General features: G+C 36.1%; 1 protein-coding gene across 9 annotated transcripts in view; it reads left to right on the top strand.

Moving 5' to 3' along the window:
• Adgrl3 (adhesion G protein-coupled receptor L3) overlaps nt 1-10,839 on the top strand; it is a 781,670-nt gene extending 770,831 nt beyond the window's left edge. For all 9 annotated transcript variants that reach the window (XM_087582192.1, XM_087582189.1, XM_087582185.1 and 6 more), the window contains one exon: nt 9,523-10,839. In XM_087582192.1, coding sequence (XP_087438318.1) covers nt 9,523-9,599 — 77 coding nt within the window. In that variant the 3' untranslated portion in view covers nt 9,600-10,839. The remainder of the gene's footprint in view (nt 1-9,522) is intronic.
• Nucleotides 10,840-18,402: the final 7,563 nt, after the last annotated feature.

Here is an 18,402-nt window from a genome sequence, read left to right as displayed (position 1 = left end):
ACATATAAAACCGATTGTTGGGTGACAGTTTGTTGAGTCTTACCGGCTAGTTGGGAGTTTATGCTTTAACTACCAGGGGGCAGTTGCTGGGAGTGTGGACAGAGTCCGTGGCAGTGAGCTGTGATAGGACAGCCACTGCTAGGTAGCTGGAACCAGAGAGTTCGAGGCTAGCAGACAGTTGCCAGGAGAGATACTAATCTGAGATAAATTAGCACTAGTGCCAATGGCCGATTGGAACAGGAACAAGCAAACGCCAGGGTTCGGGAGAGAACAGGTTCTGCTGCTTTTTAATTTTTACCGCAACATACTACTTCTTTTATTTATTTTTATATTATGTTTCTTGACATATTGCCTGCACGTATGTCTATGTGAGGATGTCAGAAGCCCTAAAACTAGAACTATAGACTGGTGTGTGTTGCCATGTGGGTGCTGGGAATTGAACATTCGCCCTCTGGAAGAGAAGCCAAGGTTCCTGAGCTCTGAGCCATCTCTCCAGCCTCTATGCTGTGTTCTTAAACTTGACACGGTTTTGCATTTTTTGCGTTCAACTACAGCTTCACATTGGGGTATGTCTTTAGACTGTGAAACAGGACAATTGTATTTAAGTCTCCTCCCGCCTTGGATTACATTACCGTGTGGGAGAAATCTCAGCGTCCTTCAGTGCCAGCACAGCATGCTTTCTCATTACCGCCCTGCAGCTATCAGAGGAGCTTCCTCTCAAGTTTGTAATCATGTGCAAATGGCAGCCAAGTACTTAGTCAAAAGATACTAAGTGTGCTTCAATTAAACCCTGGTAACAACATAAACCTCTCCTTTCTTGACTCATGTATAAAAGCTGTCCAGACTGACATTTCGCTACGCAATTAGAAACCAGCCCTACAGTGTATTCAAGTGTCTTTCAATTAAAAATGCAGTAAGAGCTGTTTAATCAAAGAATATGAGGCATAAGTAAAAGGAGATGAAAGAGATGGAGGAGCTAGAGTGGGGAGGGAAGTTTTGGAGAGAGAGAGAGGGAGAGAAAAGGCCAAAAGGAAATCAGGACAAGGTTTATCACAAGCCGTAGTAGAACGCAAATACATTATTAGAAAGGAATCTAAAAGGAGAAACCCTCACACTGTTTATTGTAGATGTTCATATGAGTGAATTTATGAGACCAAACCATCTTAGTGACAAAATTCAGAACAGATGAATTTCAATTCAGGAGTCAGACAAAGCAAATGGCTACCGTGGCAATTCCTCTGTAGGACTCCAAGACAATTGTGCTAGTCTTGTTTGTTTAGTTTTGGACATGTATTTTTCTCCTGTTATTCAACGAGTCTCAACACTATGATGGTAGGCAAAGTCTACTATAACCAATCTTTACAAAACCATTTACCGAGGAATTGTATATTAAACCAGTACAAAAGAAACCCTTCAAAATCAGTGTTGTACTTCTGATTGTCTCTTCTGTCACACTAGCTGTAAAACATGAAGTTTGCTGAAATCTTCCAGGAATGCACCCCGCTTCTTCTCCAAACTCTTCTTCCCCTACTAAGCTCTCCGTTCTCTTTATCAGGCAGAATCCTGGTAATGGACCTTCTGAGTGCTGGACCCTGTGCTTTAGAGAGCTTCTCAACCAAGCACACCCTAGTCTCTCTCATCGCTAACTTTAGTCCTCACTAAAGGACGCTGCCTCCTGGTTCCTCTTAGTAATTCTATCACAATATTTAAAAAAGCCTAAACCCTCAATCCTCATTAGTCTTTCTTGTTTTCCTCCTGACACTGGACATTCTTATCAGGTGTATTCTCTGCCTCATAGGGTGGCATTTTCACAAAGACAGTTCAAACCCAACATCTGGAATAGTACAGTTCATGCTGTGGACACATAGTCAAATGAAAGAATGGATGTGTGGATGATGTAATAGAATCAAAACCACCAGGACATGCTGTAAGCCTTGAATTGCAATAGAATTGCTATGTACTTCTGCACAAACTTTATATGATGGGCCAACTCAGTCAGATACCTGTTTGAGAATAAACACACAGGTACTGAATTATTTACTTGCTTCATAATCATTCAGTTTCTCAACAAGTAAAATATCTATGTGTAGGTTTAACTTTACTAAGAAAAAAATAGCGTTTTTTTTGAAACTATAGTTTTTCATTTTGAATAGTCTACTATGCAAAGCTCACAAACACTTATATCATTCCTTATAATTGTCATATTTCTACCTAGGTTCAATCTCCTTAAGTTAATTTGACATTTTACTCTTATTTTTAAATTAATATATTTATTTTTATACATATGATTATACTGTAGCTGTCTTTAGACACACAAGAAGAGGACATTGGATCCCATTACAGAGCCACCATGTGGTTGCTGGGAATTGAACTCAGAACCTAGTGAAGAGCAGTCAGTGCTCTTAACCACTGAGCCATTTCTCTAGTCCCCTTATTTGTATGCATATAATTTGTATTTATATTTGCATATCTGTAGAAAAACTTGTAAAACTGAGATCGTTAGATCAAAAGGTACATGCATTTTTAAATTCGTTGGAGACAAGTTTAACTATATGTGAAAACTACAAGTCCAAAGCTAATGCATACTTCATAGGGCTTTGGATGACACTCAGTACTGTGGTGTTAGTTGCTTACTTTATTTTTAACAAGACCTTACTTTTAGCACCTGGTATTTCTGTTGAAAATCTGTCAGGGGTTTCCCCCTTTTTTGGTCTATCTGCCTCTATTTGCTTCATCCTAACCTCTGTAGAGGACGTATGACAATCTCTGTAGGTATCAGTAGTACTATTTCCTTATACTTTGAATTCCAAGGAGACACCTTGTTATGTGTTTTTGTTCTGGCTGCAAATCATACAACTTTGTGCTGTTGTTCTAGTCGTTTTATATTTTTTTAAAAAATGCTCTTATTTTAAAAGATGCAATTTCACCTATAACAATTTATAGAAGTTAGATATGTACGGTCTTAATTGGGTAGTTTCAAATATCTCCTTAGGTGTTAAAGCTTATTCACTGAAATGTAATTTATAAGCGTGGGTTTTTGTTCCCATACCTTAACTACAATATATTTTGGCCTCGACAGTCAAACAACTATACAAGTGTATGTCACTTTTATGTCACCGTTATGAAAGCAGCCTAAGAAGGAAGGGATCATTTGTCTAGTCTTATGTCTATACTGGGCAATCATTATGACTTCTCATGAATCATTATTCATGTTTGTAAATATATATCTAATAGGGTAGTGATCTTTTGCATTGATCTATCTTCTTCATTTATCATTAAATTGGTGGAATGTATTTATTGAACATTAACGTGGCAATTTGTATCAATCATTGATGTTCCGATTCCTTTGGCATTTTTGCAAATATTCAAATAATCCATAATGCAGAGTTATTTTTTATTCTCCTAGGCAAATTAAAGCCCCTTCACACTTTTAAATTAGAAAGCTGTATTTGAATTAGCCAGTGGGCTTTTGATTCTGAGTCATCAAATTGTCTTCGTTTATTCTCACATTTACATCTTCCTAACGTTGGTGCCAGACTATGCTATAGTGTACAAGTACCGTGTTCACTTGAGCATGCTTCCCCTCTTTTTAATTGCTACTTAATAAAATGTAGCTGCAATTTCCATTTTCCTCAGGAAATAAGTAGTTTTCTGGGGGGTCACAGTAGTAGGTGGAAGCTGAATTTAAAATAAAATCTGTTTGGCTCTAAAAATCTGTCTTCTATTTACAGTTTCCTTTCAAAAGCCACTTGTTTTCCTTCAGAAAGAAAAACAAATCTGTAGTATGTACTGCATGCCTGGATTCTGTGCAGATCGCTAAGACTGCAACGATAAGTGGCTTTATTTCTGACTTCACAGATTATTGCACAACATCCTATTATGGTATTTTTATTCCATATTTCCCTCCAGAAAAGCATATACAAAGCTTTGTAACACATTTTAAACCCATAAAAGCATTCATTTTAATATAATACATATATCAATTTGTATAAAGACTATTTCTAAGATAATTATTGTGTAGCGTCATTTTAGCGAGAGAATATTTTTAAAAGAATATAACCAAGGTTTATAAAATAAGTATTATCTCTTTTAAAAATGACATTTTTGGAGTTCATTCATAAAGGTCTTAAACACAGGTCATCCCTAATTACTCTTTTAAGATTTTCATAAAGGAAAACATGGCCACTATTTTAAGACACTTATTATTTTTATAATGATATATATTGCTTCCTATCAAACCACCCTCAGAGTAACTTTTTCTAGAGCAAGAATGATTATTCCCTTCAATTTAGTGAGACAGGCTGAGCACTCTGCTTCTTGGAAACGTCCAGGTATTTTGTAACCATGACTACAGTCATGGCAAGCTTCTGCACTTCCTTCCCAAGTTTGCACACATCACCGCTGATGGGATGCAGTTTTTTCTGACCGTGGAAAAGAGGCATCAGTTTCTTTGTGGTCTTCATTTATTTGATTGATGTCGACCACAGGAAGCTCTCATTTCTGTACCACTTGGGTCTCTTTGTACAGAGACTCACAACTACACAGCTTACTTAACTAGAGAAGGAAAGAACGCCTAGAAGCCAGTAGAGGCACAGTAGCAAGATGGCATCTTCACTGAAAGCTAAATGGAATAGTTTTCTTCTAATCACATAACTGGATACAACTTTTTCCAGGCAGGTCAGCCAAAGTTGTGCTCATAAAACATGTAGGTGGAAGGGTACAGAATCGGGGATGAAAAATGGGAGGTGAGCAGGGATTCCAAGCTATCTTATCATCTGCTACAGCTGTCTGTCTGTGTGATTCGGTAACACCAAGTGATGTGTAAAGCAGAGGTAGCAAAATTAAGTCAGTGTCTTAGTTAGGGCCTTATTGCTGTGAACAGCCACCGTGACCAATGTAAGTTTTATAAGGTACAACATTTAATTGGGGCTGGCTTACAGTTCAGAGGCTCAATCCATTATCATCAAGGTGGGAACATGGCAGCATCCAGGCAGGCATGGTGCAGGAGGAGCTGAGTTCTACATCTTCAACCAAAGGAAGCCAGGAACAGACTGAGCATCGCCAGGCAGCTAGGAGGAGAGTCTCCAAGCCCACCCCCACAGTGACACACTTCCTGCAACAAGGCCACACCTTCTAATAGTGCTGCTCCCTGGGTCAAGCATCTGCAAACCATCACAGTCAGTATGATGTAATAGAATTTTATTGATAACAGCCATTAGAGATGTACTCTATGTCCAGTGTTAGATGGGATTTTTTCAGTTTGTTTTCTCTTAGCAGCCTCACAAGACTGCTAGGGAAATAGTAATGGATAATCTACGTCGCCTAAGAAGATATCTCAGTTGGTTAAGCTTTTGATGCTTGAGAACTGGATTTTGGATTCCCAGAACCCATGTAAAGCTAGTAGAATATATCTCTAATCTCAATGTGCCTATGATGAAATGGGAGTCAGGGACAATATAATTCCTAGAAACCCACAGATCAGCTATTCTAGAATTTGGAGCAGCAAACACAAACAAGAGACATTAGTTCAAACATGAAAGTCAACGCTGGCATTCTATGTCTCTCTCTCTCTCTCTCTCTCTCTCTCTCTCTCTCTCGTGTGTGTGTGTGTGTGTGTGTGTGTGTGTGTGTGTGTGTGTGTGTGTGTGTCCATCTGTTGGTTGGTCTATCTCTTCTCTTATAGGTGTCATACACATGAAAAGGTTTTAAAAGAGTTTAAGAAGTTATATAATTTTCTCAGTCTATTAGAAGAAACGGGGGTAGAAATGTTAGAGCAACTAGAAAGAACTGACCACCCTATCTCTAATTCCATGACTGATGTTTATATACATATAAGCTAAATACGTTTATATACATGTAAGAAAAATATATACAGTCCTTTGTCTAAACACTGTAAACTGGTCATTTTCTAATTGATGTGCTTATAACTGAATTTCAAGACCAAACAGTCCTCTAAATTGGCCTTGAAAATCTCCAGGAAGCAATGCCAGCTATGAGTTAATGTCCACATAAACACCACGGAGTTAGGCTCTGCAGCACAGAACTTTCATAAGCTCACATCGGTTGTTACCGTGAACTGTGCAAAAGCCTGAGCAGAAGGTAGATAATTATACTGACATTCCTACTTCATTACTTTTAATAGAATTGAATTTGTGGTACTCACTGCCCATGTATATGATCATTACTTTCACCCAGAAGCGGGATGTGTCATATGTCCTAAGGCTCTGCTGGTTGGACAGCTTTTGGCGGGTGGTCACTTTAGAACATGAAGAATGTCCTCTCAACTAAGAGCTGAACTTTAATTAAAACGAGATAAGCTTAAAAATAGATTCAGTTGATCCTCTCCATCCATAAGTGAAAATGGTCAGATGACAGAATGTTGGTAACATAATGCAGCTGTGTGTGCGAGTTTGTCATTCATATTTGATGTCATTCATATTCATATCTAACGTTTCTTTGCTAACCGATTTATTTCAAAGGAGGATAAAACACGATGCAATGTACAATGTACACAGATAAGAAATGGAGGGTAAATATGCAGATTGAAAAGACATGAGAGATAAATCAAAAGATAAGCATAACTACTTTTTAAAAAGTTGCTCTTGCATTTGCTGTGGAGCGATATTTAGAGATATTAAAAGAAATTTATAGAAGACAAAAGTCAGTCATTTAAACAATATCATGCCAGAACTTTCAAGGCTGAAGCAGGAGTATCATTTAAGTTCATAAGTTCACGACCAGCCGGGTTACCGTAATGAGAACCTATGGGAGGAAACAGAGTCAAAACGAAACAAAAGTGATAATGGGAAACATTAAACGAGCTTCACTTATTGATCGCTTTCTGGCTCTCCATACAGTCTGCTTCCAGTTCCATAGACTCCAATCATTTAAAGGACTTCTTGAGTTGGCTGTAAATAAAAGTTGGGTAGGTTATTCTTTTACTCATCCAACTCTTAATTCCCTATGATCCCCATTCAGAGACTTTCCCTAAGTATTGACCCTTACCTATTATTTACACACACTTAGCATTATAAAGCCTACCACACTTCACAGACGTCTCTAAAATGAATCATTTGAAGAATCATTATGAATCAAGCTCAGATTTAAACAAGTTAAAAATTAAAGACTTTCTGGTGATTCATAAGCTCGAGGTGTCCTTCTTGCTTTAATCCCTTCCTTGCAATGTTAATCTGTTTTGTGGTTTTATTCTCCCTTAAAAGTGCTGTATGCCTAGTTTTAATCCATTTTGGGGTAACTTTTTGACTTTATTTTAGGGGATGAGGCAAATTCTATGTTTATGAAAGCAAATGATACAAATATCTATGCTTAATCTTTATTGTTGTATCTCTTTTCAATCAGAATATTACACTTTGTCCAATGAACTGTCCAGTGACTCATCCGTTTGGATAATTTCCAACTTGGGGCTGGGACATCAGTTGTCCATCTTCCTCTATGTGTCCTTTACATGTGTTTGTAAGAATATTTAAAATTATAACATTTTGCAATGTAACACCAAACTAATTGCAATTTCATCGAATCTAAATTATTTTCAAAAGTTTCTGTGTTTCTCTTTCTCACTAGCGTTCAAATGCTGCTATTTTATTCTTTTGAAAAGTGGGATGGGATGTATTACTAAGGCTCTCATTTGGTTCTAAATCTTAGAACTATATGTTCCAGTAATATTCCATCTCACTTCCAATATCTGTGACTGTAGCCGCATGGTACCACATAAGGACTTTTAAAATTTTTATTTATTTTTATTTATTCACTTTACGTCCCTCTCACTGACTCCCTCCTGGTCACCTCCTTCCACAATCCCTCTCCCTTCCTCCTACTCTTCTACTCTAAGAGGGTGGAGCCCTCCATAGATATCCCTCAACCTTGCACATCAAGTCTCTTCAGGGCTAGACAATCCTCTCTTCCTGAGGCCAAATCAGGAATCCCAACTAGAAGAACATATTCCACAGACAGGCAGCAACTTTTGGGATAGCCCCCACCCCAGTGGTTTGGGACTCATATAAACACCAAGCAGCATACTTGCTGCATATTACAGGGGGCCTACGTTCAGCCCATGTATGCTATTTGGTTGGCGGTTCAGTCTCGGATGTACGCAAGGGTCCAGGTTACTTGTCTCTGTTGGACTTTCTGTGGAGTTCCTATCTCCTTCCGATCTGCAATCCTTTCTCCAACTCTTCCATAAGAGGCCCCAAGCTCCATCCACTGATTGGCTGTGGGTTTCTACATCAGTATGAGTCAGCAGCTCTCAAAGGACAGCCATGCTAGACTTCTGTCTGTAAAGACAACAGGGTGTCATTAATAGCGTTGGCCCATAGGAGGAGTCTCAAGATGGGCCGGTTATTGGTTGGCCCCTCCCTCAGTCTCTGCTCGGCCACTCCCATCTCCACATTTCTTGTAGACAGAATACATTTTGGATCGAATGTTTTGTGGGTGGATTATTATTGTCCTTATCTCTCTATTGGGGTTCCTGCCTGGCTACAGGAGGTAACCTCTTCAGGTTCCGTGTCCCCAATGCTGTGAATTACAGCCTGAATCTTGACACAGTGAAAGTAGTGCTAACAGGAAAGTTTATAGCACTTAGCATCTCCGTAAAGAAATTAGAAAGTCCTCATACCAGCGATTTAAGAGTACAGCTGAAAACTCTTAAATTAAACTCTTAAAAAGAAGAAAAAAAAGAGGAGGAAGAAGCAAGCACACTTGAAGAGGAGAAGAAGGCAGGAAATCATCAGAGCTGAAATCAATCAGGTAGAAACAAAGAAAACAATACAAAGAATTGGCAAAACCAAGAGCTGGTTCTTTAAGAAAATCAACAAGATAGATAAACTCTTAGCCAAACTAACTAAAAGGCAGAGAGAATCTAAATAGACAAAACAGAAAATGAAAAGAGAGACATAACAACTTACACTGAGGAAATTCAAAGAATCATTAGGTCTTGCTTCAAAAGCCTATACTCCACAAAATTGGAAATTTGTAACAAAATGGATGACTTTCTAGACAGATACCATTCACCCAAATAAATCAAGATCAGGTAATCTATTTAAACAGCCCTATAACCCCTAAGGAAATAGAAGCTGTCATCCATAGCCTCCCTCGACACACAAAAAAAAGACTTCTAATTTTTCTTCTTCTTTCTAATCCTCCTCTTTCTCTCACATCTATCCCTATTCTCTTCCTCACTCTCATTAGTATTAGTCATGCTGGCAGAAGACTCTTCCTCACATTCACTTTAGTCCATGTGGTTTTTGTTTTCTTTTTGTTTTCGTCATCAACTTGGGCACAATTTAGAATACTTCTTGGTGATTGGGACATTAATTCATATGGAATTCATACGTTGGCCCTTATCACTGTCTCTAACTTATTACTTCATATTTTCAGGACCCGAATTCATAGTTGCACATGCTAAAACTGTAATTGTCATCTTCTTACCGTCTCATTTAATTTACAGCAAATTGTTGATTATACCTTCTGTATTTTAAAATGCTCACCTGACTTCTTTTGGTTCAGGAATGCCTCCGAGAAGTCCTCCCGAGGTGCACCGTGCAGACCCATCCCGCACCAGGACACAGAACTTATGGACCTGAGGCTGACCCACCATGCACATTATCTTTGGTACATGACAGTGGAAATATGCATACATGATGGAGAAATCGTGATTAAAATATTTGAATGCAGAAATGTGTACGTTGAAAATTCTTTCAATTAAAGTTCGTTGTTGTAACTAGAGGATTCAGTTCTTCCTTTGGTCATTTATTTTTTTTAAATCATCTTTTAGTTCTCTGAGAATTCTATACAATGTGTTTTAATCATATTCATCCCTCATTTATCTCCTACCAACTCACCCCTCCTTTTGTTTTTCTATCAAATCTAATCTGTGCTGCTCATATATTCTTGGATATATGGCCTTCCTCTGAAGTCTGGTGAACTTATGACGGGGTGATTCTTTTAAGGAAAGCTCTACCAGCAGCTTTCAAGTGCCAACAGCCCCTCAGCTAAAGTTGGGATTTCATGTCTACCTCCCCTCTCCAGACCGGGAATGGACTTGGTTCTTCTTGACACTTAGGGAGAATGTAACTCTCTCTGGTCAGTGACTCTTAGGCACAAGTGTGAATTTTCAAAGTGTCCTAAACAAGAGGATCAGAACGTCTATTTGTTGCAGATTATAAACCCATGGATATTATTCAAATAGGCATAGAAGTATGTTTGAGTATTCTGTTTCATGTATCTAAAAATGTAAGGGTACATTTCAGCATATCTCTTGTTCTCTAACTCCCTGTTTTTTATTAAGTATACGTATGTATATGTGCATATATACTTGTGATAATATAATATCAAACACGGAAATTGATCAATGTGACATAAGACACTGTTCACAATAAAGATGGCATCAGTAAGCATCTAAGTAATAAGTTCATCATTCTTGACTATTTTCTCTACAAAAGAAAAGGTTACCATCCCCAAATCTACTAGCATATATAAAAACATTTTAAGGTTTCTCCAAATTAGACAGAAAATATTTATCAAAAGCTATATGACATTATTACTGACAAATCACATAGCAGAACTTCTAGTTTACTAATAATGAAAACCAATTTTAATCATGCTGAGAAATTGAATTATATTTTCATCCATTTGCTAAAAATTATGAAATTGTTATACAGAAAGCCTTAAGAAATTTATGAATATTGACAGAAATAGTCTTTTAGATGTTATAGTCAAAAGGCAACTTTACAACATGTTTACCTTTTGTGATTAGGGCAATTTTCAACTTTTGAGAACTCATTTATTGCGTTTTACTCTTTAAATAAAAAATATTTCACCTAACTTTTATTGATTATTTTTAATTATTTTGTTTTCTTTGAGAAAGAAGCTCACATTAAACAAATTCTGGTTACCTTATAAACCCTGAATTTTTGTCTGGTTTGTACCATGGGAAGGATTATTCACCATCATTTTGCTATTAAAGGAGCATAAAGTGAGTTTCATTGTGCAAAGGCTTTTTACTTCTAAGATCCCAAGGAATTTTTTATTAGTCAGTTAATTGTTTGAATATGTGAAGAGTCTTCTTGGGCCATTTGGCCACTTACAACATGTCTTAAACCTTTTTGTTAATGTACAGATAAAATTAAAATAAACATTTAAGTATTTAGTTGACAGTGTGTATTACAAATATTTTCTCTCATTTTATAACATTTCACTTCACTTACTCTTATGCTTTTTACTTATGTACAAAATAATGGGCTCCATGATGGCATTTTTGTGTATTTTTTCTACATGAGACAAAACAGGCAATATTTGTCTTTCCCACCGATACCATCTCCCTCCTCATCCCTCAGACCCCTTCTTCCCTCTGCTCAGTGCCCATTCTGTTTTCAAGAAGCGCATGTGAATGTCCCGGGTTCCCACCCAGGTTCTCACTGGCCTCCCTATCACTGTTCTTTGCCTTTCAGTTTGCAGGGGGATGACTTGAATAGAGTGTGAAAATTTTCACTTTATTTTTTTTCATAAAGAATGACAATTTTAACGTTTTTTAAATGTTGAAATAGATGAGAACTATTACATCTGCCATATGTCCATATGTAGGGATATGCTTTTGGATTTTCACTTTGCTCGCCCTTACTTACAACTGGTGTTTATTAATGTCCTAAGCGGTCTTATTTATTATGGCTTTAGAATGACTCTATCGTTGATTGGGAATTCCTTTTTTGCTTTGCTTTCTTTCTACTACTATTTACATCTATGTAACTTTAAAATATCTTTCCACGAATCAGAAGAAAACCTATTTTACATTTGAAATTATCATGAATGTGAATATAATCAGGAAATATTCTGCATTCCTTGTATTCCCAAGCATGGCTCATAATTCAAAATAATCATGTAAAGCTTAGCTCATAGTTATTATTTCTTAGACTCAATTTCAAAATACATATTTGTCCTTGGGATTTAATAATGGAAATTTATTCAAAGAGCATAATTGTTTATGATAAAGGCATTAATATACTTGAATTTGTATTTGCAGTTATTCTGAGAACTTATGGGATATGACATCTGATATTTTCTTGATATTATAATTTCTGTGATAGCTTTATGACATCTGTGTTACTGAAAGGATCTGTTTGTCTAATGTATGGATTCCGTTTAAGAATTAAGGTACATGGATTTATTAGCTACTTAATTACAGAATTCCTTATTAGGTGTTTACAAGGAGCATTCTTGGCTAGGGTCCAAACGCTGGAGATGTGTTCACAGTGCAGCTTATTTGTAAATATTGTGCTCAATCAAGATTAAGTTTTAAGTAGTTAAAAATAAAAGAGATACCTTGAGTAATAATTAAGACACCAATGTAATTTTTTTTTCATTTGGGGGAGTTAAATTAAAGGGCTCATACATACCAGGGCAGTGCTCTAATCACCAAGAGTCATGTGTAACACAAATAATTTCAATTCTTTTATCTGAAGAAAATCATTCTAGCACGTTTGCTACTAGCTAAAGTTCATTCTTGCACATGTGCAACTGGTGTGTGTGTGTGTGTGTGTGTGTGTGTATGTGTGTGTATGTGTGTGTGTATGTGTGTGTGTATGTGTGTGTTTGGTATACCTATGTGCGTGCATGTGTGTGAATGTATAAGTGGGTATCCTCATCTATGTATACACATGCAGAGGTCAGTGGTTCCTTTTGAATATTTTCCTCTATAACTCCTCGCCTTGTTTTTGGAGATATGATGTTTATGTAAACCTAGAGCCTGTTATTTAGATAGGCAGTATCACCATTGAGTTCTCCAGATCTACTCACATGCCCCACTCCTGGTACTGGGTTATGGAAACACATTTCCATACCTAACTTCTACATGTGTGTTGGAAACTTAATCTCACATGTTTGTACAACAGTCTATTTACCCCTTGAGCCATCTCTGAAGTCCCTTAATACATATTTAGTGTAAAAATGTTCATCCTTAGGGCCTCAGACTGTTTTTTTATGAATTAGAGTATGTATTTATCAAGATTATAAAGTGATTTGTATCCATCTCAGTCCTTTAAAATGTGGGTCCTTTCCGATGAGATATGGCCCTGTGCATGATACATTTTTGCTTTTAACCAGAATGAACCTCTATAATAAACTCATGACAATCTCAAAGACAAAAAATATTAATATATATCTAAAAGACAGCTTAGCTTATGAGAACACTATACTCATCTAATATGACATTTTATTAATTTTCATGTCACTGTACCTATCTCTAAGTTTGACAATTGTTATCTTCATTTCGAGACAAATTAAAGCGTAAACAGATGTGCTATAACTATCTTTGAGGTAACATTTTTACAATGATGTGCCACACATACTAGACATTATTATATAAAACCCCAATGAACTTAGCACAGATACTTAGCATTTTATTTTAAATAACCTGTTGTTGTGAGTCTCACTTTCATGTGCTTTTAGCTGTACAGAGATAAATTACATTAAACCTTAGAGTATAAAGGCTTCAGGTTGTATGAAATAGAAATCCGCTCAGCTTGAGCAAATGGTAATTTATTAGGCTAGCAATATTCCCAAACCTGGGGAACTGAATTTGAATATTAAAGGACCCATCCGTCCCCTCTCTTGGAGCCCTATGTCCACTTTTCTTTGTATGACATGAGTCGCTTCTCTTCATCGCAGAACAGATTCTCTTTTTCTCAGACTCAATGGTAGAAAATTACCACTTGGAATTCATGTAAAGTAAAGAGGTAACTGAGAAATACTGAACTAACTGTACTAGGTATCAAATTCCAAATATTTGACAACGCTGGTTGGTTAAGGCTCAAACTTACAGGATGAATGATGTTCAACTGTGATAGTAGTGTCTTGTACATTGCCAGTGTTGATTGAGAAAAGGAGTATGGTGTTTGTTTGTGTTTTGTTTTGTTTTGTTGGTAAAAAAGATGCTATAAAACAGTTTAACAAGTATAAACTAGACGCTGCGTGCTTTAAACACCATCCAAACATTGGTCAATGGAACAGCACGTGTGTTCTTCAAAAGGCTGTTGAAGACATAGGGCCTCAGACTAATTCTTTATGAATGAGGATATGTATTTATCAAGATTATAAGGTGATTTGTATTCATGTCAATCACTAAAAACATGGTTCTTTTCTGATGAGTTATGGCCCTGTGCATGGTACATTTTTGCTTTTAACTAGAATGAACCTTTAGAACTTTCTGAGTTAATCTTTTACATCCTGACAGAATGACCATCAAGTGTCTCAAGAATATATTTTACAACTTTTTTAATAAAAATGGAATCTTGGAAGAAAGTGTTCTTTAATGGAAAGTAAAATAATTCAGCTTAGGAGCCCTGATAACTGTTTTAATGGGTCTCAGTTTTATGTGTAAAGGTTAGCATATGTTCTCTGACAATATATTCATAACAACTTTGAATTTTTCCACTATGACAAGTTTGAATTAGTTACTCCAAATAATAACTAATTGAATGGCTATCATCGAATCAAGTGATGTAGGTAGTCTTGATGACAGTGTTTAAAATAGGGGATGCTTGGCTCTTGGGCACAAGGTGTTTTTAATTTCTCATGTAATAACATCTTAGTTAAGTATTATAGATGATTCTTACATGGCATGTTTTCTAATCTATTTATATATAATTCATGATTTATATCTGGTCCCATGCAAATTATAATCTACCATAGCTGAAATTTTACCTGCTGGGTTCTTTTCAATACCATGACATGATAGTTGTTTGTTTTAATCAATGGGTCATATATTTTGATGCTAAAGCCTGAGATATAGAACAGCATTAAACTGGGCACAAATTCTGATACAATCTGGTATTCGTTAACAAGCGTGAGATCTATAATGTTTACTTACTTCCTTGTTTACATAGAGAAAATAATAATAATTAATTACATTCCTATATTGAATGACGATGGTTAAAACAGACAGCTTATAGATCCTGGGGCAGGAAAAAACATCAAAGGAGATGAGATTTTACAGTTATTTACTTGGTTAAGTGCTCATTTTACAAATTTTATTTGGTTTATGATAATAAGTTTTCTCATGTTTTGAAAACAGTTTCACTCTATGTACTTTCTTAAAAAAATTATTTTCATTTTCCTGGAGTCAAACTGCTTGAAACTGAGCTAACATATCTGCTTTGTATCTTAATTGTAATTATGCTTCCCTTTAAACAGTAACTTAAAGTTTGTATGTGCTGCTTCGTTTGAATTGTAGCACCATTTGAAGTTTTTTGTCATTGTCCTAAGGGTGACTTCATGTAATCTTATGTCAATATATTTCTACAATGTCATTAACAGGTATGCAGATCAAAGCTAGCACAGAAGACATTGTCTGATATATTTACTACTGCTTTGCTGAACTTCCTTCCTTAAAAAGAATTCTAGATTCAAGATTCAATATTAGATTTCTTACAGATAATCCATGAAACAATATGGAGGCCAGATGCTAGAGATTTGAAGGTTCTGTCGTAAATTTAGCTTTCATATAATCATGAAGATGGTTCTTGATCTCCTAAAAACTGATTCCAAAGAACTTTGTGAATTTTCTTTAATGTGATCATATTGTACAGAGTTCTTTGGAACAATGTAATATTATTCTAATTTAATATTTTAGTTTTTTATTATATATTATGTATTTCCTAGGATAAAAATCTGGTTATGGGACAGCTCATATAAAAACACATTGAAATTTTTCTATCAAAGATTTTTCAGGCCATAAATAAATTTAGTCTTCTTTTGTCAAGTTTAGAATCAAATGAAAATAGCTACGGAGAATAGTCAAACAATAGTTGCAAATGCTTCTCTCATAAGTGGTTGAAGTTAGACAAGGATAGGAATGAGTTATTAATAATCTGTCCTGTGTTAGACTGACTCATCTCGTGAGTAGAAGACCTGAACAGTTTCAGAAAGAACACAACAGATCTCTTCTCCAGCTCACTACTGGACAGAGGGCAACTCAGATAGGACCAAGCCTCCTTTGACAGACAAAAGAAAGCAGTAGTCAAGAGATATTTGTACAATGTTTTGCCTTGAAAAGCACCAGAAAAATTCTTCCCCCCTTACCAAAGTAATTGAGCTTTCTCTTATATTTATTCCTGAAATTAATTCAGTGAAATTTCATCTAATTTAAAGACTACTTGGAGTCTCAAGTCATACTAAGGACAAGTAAGTAATATTCTAATGACCCAAGTAGGCTTAAATCTAAGGATAGATTTGGTGAAGTATAATGTTGTAAATGTCAGTATATATTTAAAGTGAGATTATGCAAGGATTTAAAGAGTCCTCAACAATAAAATTTACCCCTATTCTGGAGTATGGAATGCAAATTAAAACTTTTTTTCTCGTTTTAATTAGTTCTTTGATACTTAAATGCAATGTGCTTTGATCATATCCACACTCTTCCAAACTCTTTCCAGGACAACTCCCCAGTTTCTGCTCACCTGACCTTGTGTGTGTGTGTGTGTGTGTGTGTGTGTGTGTGTGTGTGTGATACTTTAAATGTCTACTTGAAGTGGTGAGACATTTCCTTGAACCACTCACAACAAAACAGCATTTCTTCCTCAAACCTCAGACTTCATATATTGTTATTTACTCAATTTTCTAATTCCTTAATAATTTCAGGGTGGCAGGAATATCATTGGGCAGGTTCCAGGACAAACCACTGATTATAAAGCAATTACATAGATAAAAATCTCGAGTATCAGATTTAGAATGTTTCTAGGCTTTTTCCCCCCATTGGACCAACTCAATTTATTTTGATTCCTACAGTTTGAACATCAGTTAGACTGATGACATCAGCATAAGAGGCTAATCTCTTCCCATGACAGGGTGTGTATGGAATGCATAGGAAGCCATGGACTCAGGATGTATTTGACAGAGCTCTAAGCTCTTAAGGATGTATGTGTTGGCAAAGAAACCAGAGTATTGTGTCTCTTTTTTGTCTCCTGTTCTTCTCTCTACTTTGCTATTTCTTTTCTTCTAACTTCTGAACTTCTTTTGAGCCTCCTTTTGGTTTTTAAACACAAAAAGTGAATCGTAGCTACTGGTTTGTACCATCGTAGCATAATACCATTGATTTGCAGCATGGTGCAAATTTTAGGACTATTGAATCTGTACTGTGGGAATAAAGTCATGAGCAATGCATGGAACTCTTTACGTCTTAACTGTAATTTTCAAGATTGTTATTTGCTTTTTAAAAATTCGATAATGTTTACCACTTACTTTAAATAAAAAATGCATGAAACAGATTTTGGGACATGAGTTTTTCAGTGTGATTACCCATTTAAAAATACACATGTTGGGTATTAGTGACATTCTTAAAGATGATTAAACTATTCTCTCTGGACAGTTTAACAAAATTCTCCTTGCATACACACTCGGCCATCTGGTTCACCTAAAGAGAGCTTGAAGAGTGACGTCACCACAGTTCCTTGTCTGAAAATGCTGTGTGGCATACACAAGTGTTATTGGAAACACATGCTAGCTTAAAATGCCTGCAATTTCATTCATTGTGAATCAGATTCTATTAGTAACAAGCATTTCTCAGGATGTTGACTGTTACTTTTCAGTTTATTATATTAGTGCTAAAAGACCAACTTCTTAAAAGTTGTATATTGTACCAATCACAGAATTTCATCTACTCTTAAGGAAAAAGTTCCCTTAAATGAGAACCTGTATATTATGGTTGGGTAATGCAAAATGCTATTTTTTGACCAACACTTAAGTTACTTTGCAATTAATGAAAGAAAGGTAAACATTTAATCACACTGAATAATCTCAGACTTTTTTCTACTGAGAGTAGAAAGTACATGAAAATTTGCTTATTTTGGTGAAGAAATGGGAACAATATATCTTCCCATTATCTGAAATTTGACTCTGGACACAGTATCTTTGGGAGTTTTCTTTATGTTAGTGACTTCATTTTTAAAAGAGCAAAAGTGTTTGCAACGAACGACTGCAGTAATGGAGCAAGTGGAAACTCATCTGGATGAAAGAGAAAATGAGACTTGAATGGAGACTGCAGTTCAGCAGAGTTAGGTCTCCAGTGCATTAAAAAAAATTAAAACAAGACCAAGAAATTAAAATAAAATTAAAGGATTATTTTTAGTAATCACCAGGGTTTAAAGGCAAGGAAATATAGGTTATAGATTTTATTTATTTTTATATATTTTTTATAGATATTTTATTTATTTACATTTCAAATGTTAGCCTCTTTCCTGGTTTCCCCTCCAGGATCCCGGAATCCCGTACCCCCATCTCCTTTCTTCTATGAGTGTGCTCCCTGACCCACCCAACCACTCCCAACTCAAAGCCCTGGCATTACCCTACACTGAGGCATCCAGCGTTCACATGACGAAGGGTCTCTCTTCCAGTTGA

The sequence above is a fragment of the Rattus norvegicus genome, chromosome 14 (assembly GCF_021556685.1).
Source record: "Rattus norvegicus strain SHRSP/BbbUtx chromosome 14, alternate assembly SHRSP_T2T, whole genome shotgun sequence".
Lineage (NCBI taxonomy): Eukaryota > Metazoa > Chordata > Mammalia > Rodentia > Muridae > Rattus > Rattus norvegicus.
This window is presented reverse-complemented; position numbering and strand designations above follow the sequence as displayed.